The sequence below is a fragment of the Protomyctophum parallelum genome (assembly GCF_964188405.1).
Source record: "Protomyctophum parallelum genome assembly, chromosome: 9".
Lineage (NCBI taxonomy): Eukaryota > Metazoa > Chordata > Actinopteri > Myctophiformes > Myctophidae > Protomyctophum > Protomyctophum parallelum.
In genome coordinates this window covers 35,609,882-35,626,591 of record NC_139706.1, presented here as the reverse complement: position 1 = coordinate 35,626,591, position 16,710 = coordinate 35,609,882, and the positions used below count along the sequence as shown (strand labels likewise).

Sequence of the window (16,710 nt, the reverse complement as noted above, 5' to 3'; positions counted from 1 at the left end):
TGACGCACGCACTCGCCCGCGTGCACACACACACACACACACACACACACACACACACACACGCTCTCACGTAAACAGAACACAGATCCATAAATGCACATAGTCAGACGTCCACATGTTAAACTTAGATGAAAATGTAACTCCTACTTAACTCCATTAACTCCTACAGTGCCAACATTATGATAGGAATGAAAGATTCTGCTTTAAGCAAAGCATTACGTTTGACAGAGAAACTTTAACCATTTATTAAAATAATATTTTGTATTATCCATGCATGTGTATGGCAATCATCTGTTCTATTCAGATCAGATGCACACCATGTCTCCTTTGCGGTTTCCATTTGTACAGTGTAAAAGGATTAGTACGTTATGAGGCCATTTTCCAAAAGAGATCTGATCTTTTTGTAGACACAGACAGCACAGGAAGGAAGCCAACCCAGCTATTAAGATTTCATTTAACAAATTTCTTTTGAGGGTGGTTTATTTTCCATGCTGGGTTAAATCATTAGATAATCACACATACTGTACGTACTCCAATAGTGTACATGCGTGCGTTTTCTCTGTCTGTTAGTAATTGTTTAGAAAAAATTCCATCGCCCTGAATAAGTTAGATTTCCTGGAACACATTCCTGGTATTTATGACAGTGTTTTTGAAAATGAATAGTGAGTGTGTACCTATGGTTTCTCCATTTGGATGAATCTTTTTTTCAAATCTTTGTCAAACATGGTCAGGACCAGTCTGTGCCTTGGCATGTGGAACGAAAGATTGTGTAATAATTATTTGTTGATCAAAGACAGAAGAGGAATTAATTATTCCCATTGTGCGCAAACCTCAAGGAAATACTATAGCTCCCAGTTCTGGTTCTTTGTTATACACAGTAGCCTACATCAGTCAATATAATCACAGGAGTGGCTAGTCAGATAAAACCTGCGCCCAAGCAGGCATGAAAGTACAGCTGTTGCCTAACCCTAACCCTATACTCTGTTGCACGATTGAAAACAAATTATTTTCAAGCTAACAACGAAACACATGCTTAAAATATTTGATTAGGAGTAGGCTGTATACATAGTAACTTTAAGATGCTCAAGTAGACTGCATTTGAGGCCTATATTTCAGTCCCTTATTGCCCTTTATGCATTCTATGTGCCATTGTGAGCAGGCAACATTAAACCAAACAGACTACTGCATAAGAGGCTTCCCACCTAACATGCTTATTTCTACAGCAGCTGATTAGGAAATTATCTACCACTCTGGTTAAACAAAGAAACAGAGGATGCAAGTTTACTAGTATGAAATCCTTAAACTATTACAGAGAGTAAGACATTATTTTAATCAATCTGGATATTATACAAGTAAGGCAACTGCCCAAAGATCATTTGTGAAATTATGAAATATCTGCTTTGGCCAACCGCTTGGCAGTAGATGTTTGGTCTCCTATGCAGAAGACTTTAAAGGACATAAAACGTGCAGATTTAATTGTGGGCTCGCGAGGAAGCATACACATCTTTTATTTTGATTAAGATATTGTTTTTGGCTTTTTCTGCCTTTATTGATAGGTTGAAAGTAATCTGACAGGAAATGGGGAGAGAGATGGGGGGGAAGACACACGGCAAAGAAAGTTGGGATCTGTTGAGCTAACCATTCGAACCAAGCATACAAATCTTATCCTCATTTATTTATTATTATTGTGCATGGGCTGTGTTCTTGCTGGACTGTGACGTTATGTGGGTCAACAATAGGAAGACAGAGGGAGCGGGGATATGTTTCCAATATTGAAACATATCTTAATTACGTCACCATCTTAAACCCGTAACCGTCAGCAGTACTTGCTCGCTTTGCTTGCACACAAGTAGGGTATAGCCTAGCCTACTTGTGTGCAACGCGCAAGTTGGCAGTCGACAGAGTGCATTTCTAGTTATTATTATTACCCGCCTACACGGGAACGAAGCAAGGCGGCCAAATTAGGCCAAATGCAACGTTTCGACCGTCTAGGTCTTCATCAGGCAAATATTACAAAACAAGAGCAAATATATACAAAAATCATTGATTAATGATCATGCATAACACCTGGGAGTGGGAAGGGGCACAGCAACTTAAACCAATCCCAGGGCTAGAACGTTCTAGCCCTGGGATTGGTTTAAGTTGCTGTGCTGTTCTTCCTCTTCCTTGATGCTTTTACTTAAACAAACATTACAAACGCCATTGACAATGAAGGGAAATTTACGTCATCTTGTCCCTAACACAAATATTAAATGCCATTGACAATAAAGATTAATTTAAGTTTGTTTTGTCTGATAATTACATCATAAAAGATATATAGCGCCCCTCACTTCACACAGGGGTGATTTTTTTAATACATGCTATTATATTTATCATTGAAGTAAATAACACAAAATCATCAATATTTGTAGATACTCCTGAGTGAAAAGTTCATATGCTCAGCAAAGGACTAATCATAGTCATAGCATCATTTGAAGATATGGGGGAGTCAAGAATTTAGAATCATTAACAAAAAAACACTATTTAAGAACCTGTCAGGAACAAGGCAGAGACAAAAATGATACAATCGCCACAGTGACGTGCGAGCGAGTAAGCGAGCATGCGTTTTCTCTCTGTTAGTAATTGTTTTGAAACATTCCCCCACCCTGAATAAATGCAGTTAGATTTCCTGGAGCACATTCCGAGTTTTTGACATCCTAAAACAAACTCGTCAGGCTACTACTTGGCCTTATTCCCAGAATCCACCTTTTCATTTTTCTTTATTATTATTATCATATTTTCTATTTTCAGTTGTCTAGTTTTATTAATCAATATTTTGTTATATTGGTGGTATATTAGTGGCATCTGAAATTACACTTAATATTTCAGTCCCAGACTGTCACTGTCAGTTGACTGTGTGAACACTAGTCCAGTGGATTTGTTTCTAAACAAAAGTTTGCCACCAAGTGGCCATTGAGAGTTTTAATTTGCTATTAAAGCTAAGGTTGTTGCAGTCCAATAAAAATGCAATAGCCCTTATTTATCTGCATTATTTGTGTGTGTGTGTGTGTGTGTGTGTGTGTGTGTGTGTGTGTGAGTGTGTGTGTGTGTGTGTGTGTGTGTGTGTGTGTGTGTGTGTGTGTGTGTGTGCGCGCGCGCATATATATATATATATATATATATATATGCCGTTTGGGTGAGGAACAGAGAGACAGTGTCATGTTTTTGAGATGGGGAAGAAGGAAAATTAATTCTTGCATGAGTCATCCAGTTTTTGAGAATTCCCCCACACTCAATGCAACACATTTCCTGGATCACATTGCACTGCAGGTTGTTGTACAATGATACCAGATGATGATTGTAATGTAATGTAATGTAATGATTGATTACACAGCGAGAGTGCATAGACTTCATCCAATATGTCTTTGTAGTAGTTTGGTGTAAGTAGGTCACCTAAATGCCCCAAATCCCTTCGGGAGATGTGGACCTGTGGTTCGAGCCACTCAAGAGAGACTAATAGGTAATAGATCAAGCTGGAAGAAGATGCGGGTGGGGTCAAGAGAGGACGGCAGAATGAACAGGTGGGACCCCAGGTGAAAGAGTTTAGGTAATCCATCCAACCATGAGCCACGTCTATTATAATCCTCTCTCTGTGCTTTCAAGCCCATACTTGAGAGAACACCACCCCCACCCAGCTCTCAGTCTTCATCTCTGAGCTCCAGGAACCTCATCCTATTCCAAAAGACACAGGTAGGGGCAGCGGTGGCCTAAGGGTTACAGTAGCGCCCTTGTTGCCGAAAGGTTGCCGATTCGATTCCCCGGACGGGTGGGAAAAGTCTGGGGTGGGGAAGTGATTGTCATCACTCACCCAACACCGCTGAAGTGCCCTTGAGCAAGGCACTGAACCCCAAACTGCTCCCCCTGGAGCTGCTTAGTGGCCGACAGTAGACTGTGGTTGTGTGTGTGTGTGTGTGTGTGTGTGTGTTTCTGTGTGTTTCTATGTGCAGGGCGTTGCTGAAAATGAGCACCTGTGCTCAGCTACTTTCCTGGGTAAATAAAGGATTTAAAAAAAGGCCTACAGTCCTCCTAACTCTACTATTCCAATTACCAACTAAACCCTTCTTTGGTTTGCTCCAATGCAAAATACAATTATATAACCGTTGATGGACATGGGTATTATAGTGCACCTTTGTGTTCTTAGAATCTAACATTAGAACAACTCTTCACTGAAAGTGTCGCAATATAAAGTCCTTTTGTATTATGTCCGACTACATAAATTGTGGATTGCCACAATGTCTCTTGTCAAAGTCACTATATAGCTGCTAATTTAGAGATGTCAGCCTATAGCCTTGTTAATGGTTAGTGTAAGAGAGAAATAATCAGTAAATGAAAGGTCTCTCTCTCTCTCCCTCTCTCTCTCTCTCTCTCTCTTTCTTTCTCTGTGTCTCATTTTCTCAATACACATTCATTCACTTGGAGATCTGCTTCACATGAGTGGGGTTAATGTAAGGGAATACACCTTCATCCATCCAAGTCATCTTTGGTCCTCTCTTTGCTCTGTTGCGCCTGGTGAGCAAGTTAACTCTTCACTGTGTGTTCTGTTCTCCCCACGACGTACCCTGCTGCAGTGTACGGTGTTGGTGGGGGGAAGCGGGTGCAGAGGGAGGTGGGGGTGGGTCAGCTGGTGCCAGTGTTAAATGAATGGACAGCTGAGCGGCGCCTGGGTCCACTGTGGCCAGGCTGGCACTGTAAGCTGACCGCTGCTGTTGTGTGTGGTCTGAATAGGGGCTGAGGTTGAGGTCAGACAGGAAGAACCCCAGAGGAACCCCCGCCTCTCAAATGCAGAATCTCACTCTCCATCTCTGTATGTCCTTTCATGGAAGCTGTCTAAGGGCAAGTTGGGGACACTTCACTTGAGCTGCTGGGAAGGAGTGTGTGAGAGAGAATAAAGGAGGGACTGGAGAGATGGTGGCCATTTTCTGTGAAGAGAGGTATAAAAAAAAGGGAGTGGAAAGGAAAGGGAAGATGTGCGAATGATAAGAAGTAAGAGAATCCAGTAGTTGTAATTGAACATGACATTGGTGTGCATGATAACTCTCATGTTGTTGACACCATGCAAGATCAGGACTTTTCATGACACATATTGTGCCATCCTGTGCTATTACCCCATTACTCTCTCCACCCCCTTCCATCCCACTTTCACTTCTGCACTCTGTTTCCCTCTTTCATTTCTCTTCTTCCTGCTCATTCATGTCTGGTCATAGATCCCTCTGAGGGCTTTGACAGCTCAAGCATGTCCACTGGTGCAACCGTGCTCAAACATTCTTAGCAGCCAGTTGCTATTTTGACTCGCCAACAACAATATCTTTTTTTGAGGAGAGCTAGCCCCATATATTCAGCTATAGTGTCGATTTTCGTCTTACACAAACATGGAAAACAAGCTTTATTTACCTCTGACAAACAAACAGCGGACATGTTTTGGCCAAATCTCAGCGTTGTCTTACACAAACATTAAATTCCCATTGACAATGAATGGAGAATTTTCGTCATTTGTGGATGAGCAAATCTGCTATTTTTGTACTACACAAAGATTCAATTCCCATTGACAATGAATAGAGAATTTACGTCATATATGTAGACAACTTTTCATCTTTTTTTCATCGTTTACATCCATTTATATGCAAGCTGAAACCAGCTATATTTTGAGGACCCTAAATACAATAGTCTTTCCAAGAATGTGTTGCCACCTCTTCAGCTTTGGACATAGTAACTGGGTTGTTGAGTACTGTGAGAGAAGGGGTTCTGGTGGTGCCCTCTCCTCTAGATCCTTCTTAGCTTGGCTCTGGTCCCACCATAAGAGCCGGGTGGATTGCAGGATTGCAAGGTGGATGTTGGAGGAATTCCTCCTATATCGGATGACCCGTTGCCCCATGGCCTTTGGTCTTCGCCCAGCCCACATCGAGGGACTGCTTCTGGCGGGCGCTGTATCCTGTGTCACAAAAGCACCTTTCTACACAACAGGGGTACAGAGAGTGGGCCACAGCACAGTGGTTCTGCTTGGGTCGGCTCCAGCCTGCTGTAGATTAGCATGTATTTGGGTTTCATACCTCCCCCTGAGCTTCCAGCAAAGACCCTCATTGGTGGGGACGCTTGTTTACCCAAGACCAGCAGAGATATCAGAGAGACCAGGAGCTCTTCATGCTGTGTCCAAATCACTGGAAGATAAATGACTAGACTACGCAGGAACAACAAGGTAAGTGGAAACAGTGAATTAAAAAATTGTCATCCTGACCTACTGTTCAAAAAGTAGCTTGAAAATATAGGGATTCAGGGAAATGTTACGTGTAAGTATTACATATTTGATTTGGAAATGACTAGTAGTTCATGAAATATTAAGATTCACTGAAAGTTACAGGGGGTTTAGAAATGAAAGACAGACAAAATGTCCTCAGAGTGTATGTAGTCCTCTGACAAGGATGTGGTATAGATTCTGCATGGTGTTGCAGTGCCTTGTAGGGGATGCCTGCATACCCTTAATGAGTTATATTTATAATGTTTGCTACTACAGGTGAAAAGTGCATGTGCGTACGTGTAAGTATGGCGGGGGTGTTGACCAGTAGGCCAGAGATGCTCCAAGTCAAATCCAATGACACCCCACAGGGAGTGCAGCTATACATTCTTCCTTGCCCCATGACAGACTTTGCCTGTTTTGTGGCATCCGTTCTTAAAGGGGAATCCCACTCATTTTCAACATTTTACTATGTCATTAATATACTTTAGAGTTGTTGTGTGGAGATAATAAAAAGTTCCCCCCATTCTGTGTTGCCTAGAACTGAAGGTCTGAAACTGTCAGTAACAATAAGTACTTCTCAGTGACATCACACAGATAATAATGTTATTCATAATGTTGCTGATTTTTTTCAGACCTCCAGTTCTAGGCAACACAGAATGGGGGGGAACTTTTTTTAATTATCTAAGGTATATTAATGACTGAATGAATGTTGAAAATGAGTGGTATTCCCCTTTAAGTTATGACATTTTTTGTGATAGACCATGCACACCGGCCACAATCCTTTTACCAATGAGGTTGCTTGCTTCCATTCACAGTCAGGATGTTCCTATTGCTGTTCCTATGGCAGGCCAGTCTGGTGCATCTCAGAGGCAGGACAGGTTACAGGAGTAGAGTAAAGGAGGCACTGGAGCAAGTTTAAGCCCTTATTTTATTATCAGGGTGCAAGTAAAAAAGCGACAACGTTTCGATGTATCAGTCACAACTTCGTCAGGTCATTCCTTTCCTCCTTAATTAGTATCATTGGTAACACCTGTGATTAGCCTACTATTTCATGTCAAAATGACTTCTGTGAAAATGACCTTTCCTCAAAGTTTTGTGTAAATTACTAAATAATATATTCCTAATGTTATGAACTATCCTACTACTAACAGACAGACAGACATACAGAGGGCAAAACACAAGGAGACAATGCATAATTAAAGACTAACTATAAAGATACACATATTTATCAGTTCACAGATCCCAGTCAACCATGGCGATTGTCTCCTGTTGCTCGACCCTTTTTGCTGTATTTGTGGTAGCACTCACACTGGCTCCCTACTCTGAGGGTAGAACCACACCAAAGCCCAAGTACCAGTACACCAAGAAACCTGTTCCTGAGGTCACCCGGCACAGCCTTCTCACCACCAGCATGCCCAAAACCGTAAAGAGTGTAGAAAAGACAAAGCCTGGGGAGCCCTACCCACTGGCTACCACGGACAGCACCAAATATCCAGGGGAGGTCTTCCCTGAGTACTACACTGAGAGCACGGGAGCCCCAGGGGGTGGGCATGAGAATTACACCTTGGATTATAACGAGTGTTACTTCAACTTCTGTGAGTGCTGCCCCCCTGAACGAGGCCCCAGGGGGCCGAAAGGAGACAGAGGACTTCCAGGTGTGTGTGCGTTCATCTGAATGCATGGCACTTTCCAATGACAAAATACACTTTTATTTATTCATGATGTTGTTGTTTTTTCAACCTGTACCTCTTCCAGGTACACCTGGTGAAAAAGATGATCTGGGAGCCAGTGGTTCACCAGGACCACAGGGTCTGATTGGCCCTATGGGGTTCAAAGGAGACACGGGTAAATAAATGATATGACATGATGATTACAAAGGCTTTCCAAAGTCACAATTCAGACATGATAGATAGGATCTATCCTTTAAAACTCAATTTAATTTATTACAGACATGTGAGCATGACATGTTCCATATAATATACAACAATGTGTATTGTTATTGTTGTTATTATTATTATTATTATTATTATTATTATTATTATTAGTAGTAGTAGTAGTAGTAGTAGTGTGGTGGTGGTAGTGGTATAGGGTAGTATTAGCAGCATTTCAATCTACATTATGAATCTTTTATCAGGGGAGAAAGGTCACCCAGGAATTACTGGGCAGGCTGGGACACCAGGAATACCAGGAAAACAAGGAGGAAAAGGTATAGATATACATAAATGTATTTGGTGATTTGTGAGTTTTCTTTACTTTTACTGAACCTCAATTATCCTCATAGAGTCTCTCGCTCTACAGGCGACATTGGCTCCAAAGGTGAGAAAGGTGAAATTGGATTGCGTGGTGTCAGAGGTGATGGCGGGCAGAAGGGTGAACGTGGCCAGAATGGGACTTCCGGTCAGATAGGGGAACCAGGAAAAGAAGGGCCGGCTGGACCTCCAGGATTGGCTGGAGAGAATGGTCTGAAGGGAGATAAGGGGGATAAAGGAGAGTGTGGGACATTGGGAGATAGAGGTGTGAAAGGTGATCGAGGAGACTCTGGTTCTCCTGGTATCCCCGGAGCAATGGGTGTTCCTGGAATCAATGGAAAACATGGGCCTGCGGGTCCTCCAGGAGTCCGGGGGGATCCAGGGCCCTTCGGATCGGTAGGGGAACCAGGAATAAGGGGGCCCCAGGGACAGCATGGATTGAGAGGGATGTTTGGCCCAAAAGGGGACAGAGGTTACCCTGGGATGAGAGGAGAGCGTGGCCTTCGAGGGATCAAAGGAGCCAGAGGAAATGGGGGGAGCCTACCGAAACGCTCAGCCTTCAGTGTGGGCATCTCTCCAAGTAAATCATTCCCTCCCTCCGGCTTCCCTGTCCGCTTTGACAAGGTATTTTACAATGAAGAGAACCACTACAATGCCTCTTCCAACAGCTTTACTTGTGTCTATGACGGCGTCTATGTCTTCTCCTTCCACATTACTGTCCGTAACAGGCCACTGCGTGCTGCCCTTGTGGTCAACGGGTCACGCCGCGTAAGGACGCGGGACTCACTCTATGGCCAAGACATCGACCAGGCGTCATCTCTTGTCGTACTGCGACTTGCAGTGGGCGACCAGGTGTGGCTGGAGACACTGAGAGACTGGAATGGGGCTTATGCCAGCAGTGAAGATGACAGCATATTTACTGGCTTCCTGCTATACTCAGACAAGGTCTGACACTCAAGGACACATGTACTGGTTCAACATGACCACATCCATGACACAGTCAAAAACCTGAATTGCAGAACTATACTCTACCCTTCCGGTTCCTTCTGTCCACTGTACCAGGCACTGTAGTCTGAGTGTTCAAGGCAGGGTAGTGGGGTCCAGATACGACAATAGATCAGAAGGAACCTGCTGGTTTATTCTCAACCCCATATTTTAGTCACTTTAACACCACAGACATTCTTAGCCCTGTACTCTGTGTTGTAACTCACAACTTTCACTTATTTAGTTTGACCCCATACAGTTCCTTAAGATGTTTCTCTCTCATCATCTCTCCATGATTATTTCCCTTTACTATGCCACTGATACCATATCTGTATTTAACTGTGGATAATAAGAAATAAACAGCTGTCGATATATGTCTTATACAGTACATTATATAGAATAGCACTGTGACAAGCTTCTGTATAGTAATTTTACTGTAAATGTGATAAGATCAATATTATTGCCAGTGATGGAAAGTAAGTACATTTATTCAAGTACTGTACAATTTGGTAGTGTTTGTACTTATTTCCGATTTCCAATACTTTTACTTCTACTGCACTACATCTCAGAGCCAAAATTTGTGCTCTTACTCCACTACAATTATTTGAAAACTTTAGTTACTAGTTACTTTGGACATTTTAATTTTAAACCACTTCAACCCTTTATATATTTTGGCCATTTTAATATACTGTAGCAGATCTACAAGCTCGCAATGCAACGCATTGCGAGCTTGTAGATCGGCTATTTTCAAAAGATTTTCTACATATTTTGAACTTGTGAAATGGGACATTCTGCAATATGAGTACTTTTACTTTTAGTACATCAAGTACATTTTGAATTGATGCTGATACTTTTGTACTTTTACTTGCGTACATTTTGAATTCTGGACGTAATACTTCTTTGCAGTATTGGTACTTTTACTTAAGTAAGCTATATCAAGTGGCTCAGAAAGAAGTGGAATAGCATGATATTCAAATTCCCAAATAAAACCAGGAGACCTAATTCTAAAATCAAAAAAGCATTGTTTTGTATTATAGGATTGCTAATTGACTACTAAAATAAAATCAATTTGTATCAATCAGTTTAGTTAATGGAACACTTTTATTTGCTTTGAACCGGTATGCTGTATTAGCAAAATACAAACATTGAGACTTATTAGTTATAATCTCAAATACAATATTACCAATCAAAGTGCATTTCTGTAATTATAGCTGGCAAAGCTGACAATTTCGTCATCATATGCTCATTGGACCAATGATTAGGTTTAATCATAAAATGCACATACAAGAATTATGATTTGTCACTCTAAGAAAGCAAAGGATCAGATGAATCTCCTGACATATCAGCAGGCTCGATGTGGCTGGTGGTCTGGTCTTTGGGAACCACTTGGCTGGTGGTCTGGTCTTTGGGAACCACTTGGCTGGTGGTCTGGTTAGTGGAAACAGCTTGGCCGGTGTTGTGGGTTGTCTCCCCAGAGAGCATAGGTTTGGATGTAGGATCTGTATTTAGAGGTGCAGTGGGCTCTTCAGGGGTGAGCCAGGCTATTGTGGGCTGAGCAGCAGTGTGCAGAATGAGGACAGGGGCTGTCATTTGAGGTGGTACAGGTCTCCTTGCTCTTGGTTGAAGACCTACAAGAGATAGCCTTGAATGTGTCTCTATTGGTTAAGGCCTCACTCACACCTTCGCAACAGACTGATGTATGCTTGTTGTATACAAAGGGTGTGATACATCTTGCCCCAATGCATTTCCAATGGGAGTCACATGGTTTGACACAACATTTGTGTTGTATGAGGGGGAGGGGGGCAGTCGAAACACAGCCGAAAGCCATGCAACAGCTTGTAGTCAAAAATGTTGTATCAAACCATGTGACTTCCATTGGAAATGCATTGGGGCGGCCATGACACTTACATCTTGCTTACATCTAGCATGCATCAATGTTGTATGCTAGATCGAAAGGTGTGGGGCCTAAGGGTGCGTACACACCTTTCCAACAGATTCCATCCAGCGCTGTACAGCATCTGTAAGTGTCATGGCCGCTCCAATGCATTCCTGATGGGAGTCACGTGGTTGGACACAACTTTGTGTTGTGTGTGGGTGTGGGGGGCAGTCGCAACACGTGAAATTGCTGTACAGCTGCTTGTAGGCGCTACTTCCACACAACATGCACTGTGATGCACACAGCACAGAGGGTGGGGTTTGACCACCAACAAATAGGAGAGAAGGGCTGTTTTGTATCCCAATAGGCGGAGTTTAGTTGTAGTCTCCTGAGTTCCACAGAAAAGTCGACTGGAGAGTGACAGCTGTCACCCGTGCGCAACTTGGAGACCTCAAATAAGATATCGCAGTCCCTAAAAATACCTTCCCTATAGGTACATTCAGGGAAATGATTTCTAGCACCTTTGTTCAACAATGTAACTGTTTTAATTAATTCTCATCTATCTATTATAGTTCTTTCACTTTTGAATACTTTATGTTTTCCATTTCATATATTTTATATTGCTGTATTGAATGTTGTGTTTTGTATTTCGGCTACATTGAAAATGAGGGCCTGCCCCTCAATTGTAGGCTACTCCACGCTTAAATAAAGGTTATGATGATGATGATGGTACAATCAGTACCAGATTTAAGCACTGATCGGTGTGTTGGTTTGTTTGTTCAGAAGAGGATGGCGTCCTTCAATGCACGTTTGATTCATTTGGCAAGCCAGTACCCAGGTTTATATGTAAAACAACATCGATTGTATTATGATAAAATCAAACGCGACGCCACATACATTGGACATAAGGTGTAATATTTCTAGCATTTGGCGACATACATAGTGGAAATACACAATGTTATTGATATTCTTCATTGGAGGCTTGTGTCATGGAAAATCACCGCAGACTGCAGCATATACGCAATAGAATGAATGAACAAATAAACTATAGGCTGCTACATAATGTAGGCTAGCCTACTTGACACAAATATAATTCATTATTCATATAGGATTAAAGTATTTTGTTAAGGACATCTCCATGCCTACACGTATGGCTCTTCCACAAATAAAGAGGGTCTCAAATCTAATAGAATCAGAAAGAAATTAAATCCAATTTCCATTCTCTACGGGCTTTTCAAAGCACATGCGCATTTACATCACCTATCAAAGTTATATAGCGACTCCACTAGGAGCGTATATATATATATAGGATGATAATGATGTACAATTTAGGCTATGTCCAAGTCATGTACCCTTTACATTACTTACGGTAATTTTCCTAATATAGCCTATAGATATTATCTTCTTCTGAATTTTGGACAAAATAGCCTATATATTGATCAAGGTGCCCACTCTGCTTGTATTTTTTTTTTTACCTTATTTACAGATTGCTATTGAACACAGTGCCCTTTCAGTTCACAACGAACACATTACATTGTTTCAGCATCTTGTTTCAACATTTCAGCATGATCAATGATAAACAGTAAAGAATTGTTTCAGCAGTAATAACATAATTGTGGGCGGCGGAATTATTAGCTCTTAAAAGAGCCGTTGTGTTGGCACTGACAGTGCTGTCTGCCTCGGCAGCTATGGGCATCGCCATCTCGGCGGGCGCCGGGGCCGGTGTGGCGGCGGCCGTCAGCGGGGTCTTGACAGCGGGCGCTGGAGTCTGTGTGGCCGTTGGTGTGGCCACTGGGAGCGGGGTCGCGGCGGCGGCGGCGCCGCCGAAGTGGAGCATGGACTGGACGAATCTCTTCTTGGCTGGAGGAGGCTTCATCATATAGTAGTCGAATGGAAATAAAGCCTGTATTGTACTGAAATGCAACATTTATACTCTCTACCTGGCAGCAGAACAAAAGCCACCTTATTAGCATTTGAATTAATTATTAATTCCTCTCGCGAAGTTTCCGCGGCTGGTGTAGTGTATATACAGTGCATCCGAAAGTATTCACACCCCTTCACTTTTACCACATTTTGTTTTGTTACAGCCTCATTTCAAAATGGATTAAATTCGTTTTTTTCCTCATCAATCTACACACAATACCCCATAATGATGAAGTGAAAAAAGCTTTTTCAAATATTTAGTTAATTTATTAAAAATAAGAAACAGAAAAAACACATGTAGCCTATTGATTGATTGATTGATTGAAATATTTATTAACAGTTTGCAGTAACACATTTAAATCAACCTGGCATTCCTTGCTGCATATCTTAGTTGATTGGTGAGTTTGAGTTTGTTAGCCAGCGATGAATTAGCTCTGATCCATATTGCGTTGCCCAACGCATTAGAGCTGTGTGGGTGGGCTGGGGCACAATCTCCCCGGCTCCCCGGCTCTCTTCTCCTCCGCCATGCGAACTCTCTCCTGCTCATTCACCTCAATCTCCTGGTCAGAAGCACTCTCTCCCGCTTCTCCCTCTCCTCGCCACCAACAATTCCAGGACAAAAGCCCTCTTTCTCCAGTAATACTCTCCAACAATACATCGCTACTACCACCACCATAGAGTATGCTTCACAAAAAACTACACGCAAAGAAACGTGGGTCTGTTGATTTCCGCATTCCGCTCTAGCGCACCGCCCACTTCCCCCAAAGCCTAAGGGGAAATGAAGTCAAATAGGGAGGCACGCTGGAAGCACGTCCATGACACTGCCAGCGCTGTACAGCATCTGTTGGAATAGTGTGTACGCACCCTAAGAGACAAATTGACTTTACTTGCACTGTGACTTAAGGTATGAAACAGCAAGTGGGGCTCTATTTTTGTCCCCTTATCCCTAAACTTCTTTGCCTTTTTTACTAATTTGAAAAACATTTTAGAAAAGTTCAACTAGCCGATCTACATCGACACATTGTGAGAGTAGAGTAGAGAGTGTGTAGATTGTAGCTATTTTAACAATTAAAAAATGTTTTTCAAAATAGTAAAAAGTTTAGCATGGACGAAAATAGAGCCTTAAGACTTTTAACTTTAGCTGTGACCTGTGAGAACAACATGAAGGTGCAATTCCATAAATGACCTATAATGAACTGTATCCTGCATAGTGCACACTGAAGAACTAGATAGCTGATCATTATCGATTCATACCATGCAGTTCAGAGGTGAACAATAAAATGGATCAACGAGATACTGTAGGCCAATATTAATATTAATATCAGCTAATTATGATATCTTTAAAGGTTTGATGAAAATAGGCTAATGCTCACCTGGCACTTTCCCAAAGACTTTGGTTTCACTCCATCTCTCCAAGCCCAACTTGGGGACCTTGGCCCTGCAGCTGTATTGACCTGGGGTTAGCTTGACCACTTTATTGTTATCAGAGCTTGCCATCGAGAGCCGCTCGCCATCCTTGTAGAAGTAGAAATGTAAAGGAGGAGCAGGAGCACGGACATTGTACTGGACATGGCAGATCAGTTTCATCATGTTTGGTTGAATGAACGGGTCCTTTTGTACCACCTCCAACACAGGCTCTGTCAGTAACTCTGATATATGGAAGAAGCAGAAACATTGCCAGCAGCATTTAACTTAATATTTGGTAAAGGACAATACTAACATAAAATAATATCTAACAGCTTATTGGTGACAATTTATTTCACAGACAGTTATTAGCAGTAGAATAAAGTTTACTTTACAGAATATCTGATCTAGTATGTTCAGTCATACTATTCAATCAGAAAATCAACCACATATTAGACACATTAAATTAATGTATACCTAAGACTGTCACTTGACGGGCCACTGATATTGCAGAGATGGAGCGATGGGTCTTATGATCCCATGTAGCCCTACAAGAATATAATCCTTGATCATTGAGGGTGATGTTTGGCAGGAACAGGTATTGAGGGTTCGGGCCACTTTGTCTCATTATCTCCATGTCATCTTTGTACAAAAACACCTCCCCAAGTTTTGGATTGCGACGAACACGACAGGTTAATTTCAATGTGTCTCCATCAAGGATAGGATGCGACGGGACCTGCAGGATAGCCCACCCACCTGAATAGAGAGTAGAAGGTAAACATATTCTTTGATAATTAGTGTATTGATATAGATTATTTGACTAATGGTGATGAACGATGATAATGTGCTAGTAATCTGTTGGATTTGTCCATAGATAAATCAGGAAACTATAGGATACATACATCATACAGAAGGACCTAGTTGCTAGCGGCAGATATATTACAGATATTTCTAAAGTGCTTACTGTCCACGTTTATCTCCAGAGGCAAGCTATGGGTGGTGTGAATAGGTCCTCCTATTTCTCTGATAGAGAACCCCTGACAGCGGTACTTCCCACTCTCCCTGTGGTTTGCATTCCACAAACTGAATTCTTCAGACTCCAGGAGTACCTGTTCTCCTCTGAACCACTGGTGCTTCCAGGTGGATATTTTATCAGCAATGCTACAGTGCAGACGGACACTCTCCCCAGAGAAGATCCTGGAATCCCCTGTCAGCATCGTGATCACAGGTTGGTATTGGGCCTCAGTGAGAACTACCAAAAATGTGGGGGACATTTAGAGAGAATTAGCCTACCTTAGTTCCTAGAGAATAACTGAACCATTACATAGAGACTACTTAACTAGTTGAATTGGCTTGTTGGACATCAAATGCAGATTAAATGCATGCAATATTTACAAAACACACATTTTCCATCTGTTCGGTAGTGAAACTGGAAAACAGCCTTAAACTAAAAAAGATAATATGTTCGACAACATAGGAAATTAGGAATTGATTCATATTTAATACATACCCTCTGGTACAATGGACTGTGGTAGGGTTAAAACCACTGAAACATACAAAGGTGAAACATTGTTCAATAAAAACATATTGAATGTTTACTTGCTGGTGTAGTGAGAATGTATTAAGAAAAACTCACCAAGAAAGAGCAGTAGGAACTCCATTTTAAGTGTTCAGTTTCTGATAACTTCGGTTTCTGTCTGGTTTGGTTTCAACATGAAAGGGAAGTGAAAATATATATTTTTTTCACCATTTAGGGGAGGGAGGACTTCCCAGACATGAACCAACATACTGTACACAGTGTACAGTATTACAAAATGACCTATTTTGGGGAAACAGGCGAATCTGCACTATGGCTTGGCGGGTGGTATGATGACTGACTGACCTTACCCAAGTACTGTGCAGTGGTGAGATGGATGGTAATACTGAATATAGGAAACAGTTGGCCGAAAACCGAATACCGAATATCCGAATATGATTAATATTATATATCCTTTTTCCTACCA

At 41.8% G+C, this 16,710-nt stretch overlaps 2 protein-coding genes across 3 annotated transcripts; one reads left to right on the top strand and one right to left on the bottom strand.

Annotated features, from left to right (window-relative positions):
• Window positions 1–7,523: 7,523 nt before the first annotated feature.
• On the top strand, window positions 7,524–9,493 carry otol1b (otolin 1b; the record flags this gene model as incomplete). Its single annotated transcript, XM_083773236.1, has 4 exons — window positions 7,524–7,926; window positions 8,027–8,116; window positions 8,406–8,477; window positions 8,570–9,493. 4 exons carry the CDS (start codon window positions 7,524–7,526, stop codon window positions 9,469–9,471), a joined length of 1,467 nt encoding a protein of 488 aa, XP_083629362.1. The 3' UTR covers window positions 9,472–9,493.
• Window positions 9,494–10,598: 1,105 nt separating this feature from the next.
• LOC310864691 (high affinity immunoglobulin gamma Fc receptor I-like) lies at window positions 10,599–16,387 on the bottom strand. 2 transcript variants are annotated; one of them, XM_083773396.1, is made up of 6 exons: window positions 16,344–16,387; window positions 16,218–16,253; window positions 15,672–15,959; window positions 15,185–15,463; window positions 14,677–14,952; window positions 10,599–11,132 (listed from the first exon to the last, which is right to left on the bottom strand). In XM_083773396.1, exons 1-6 carry the CDS (start codon window positions 16,366–16,368, stop codon window positions 10,810–10,812), a joined length of 1,227 nt encoding a protein of 408 aa, XP_083629522.1. In that variant the 5' UTR covers window positions 16,369–16,387; the 3' UTR covers window positions 10,599–10,809. The 2 variants fall into 2 exon arrangements, with proteins under 2 accessions (XP_083629522.1, XP_083629523.1); XM_083773397.1 differs by having other exon boundaries at window positions 10,599–11,003.
• Window positions 16,388–16,710: the final 323 nt, after the last annotated feature.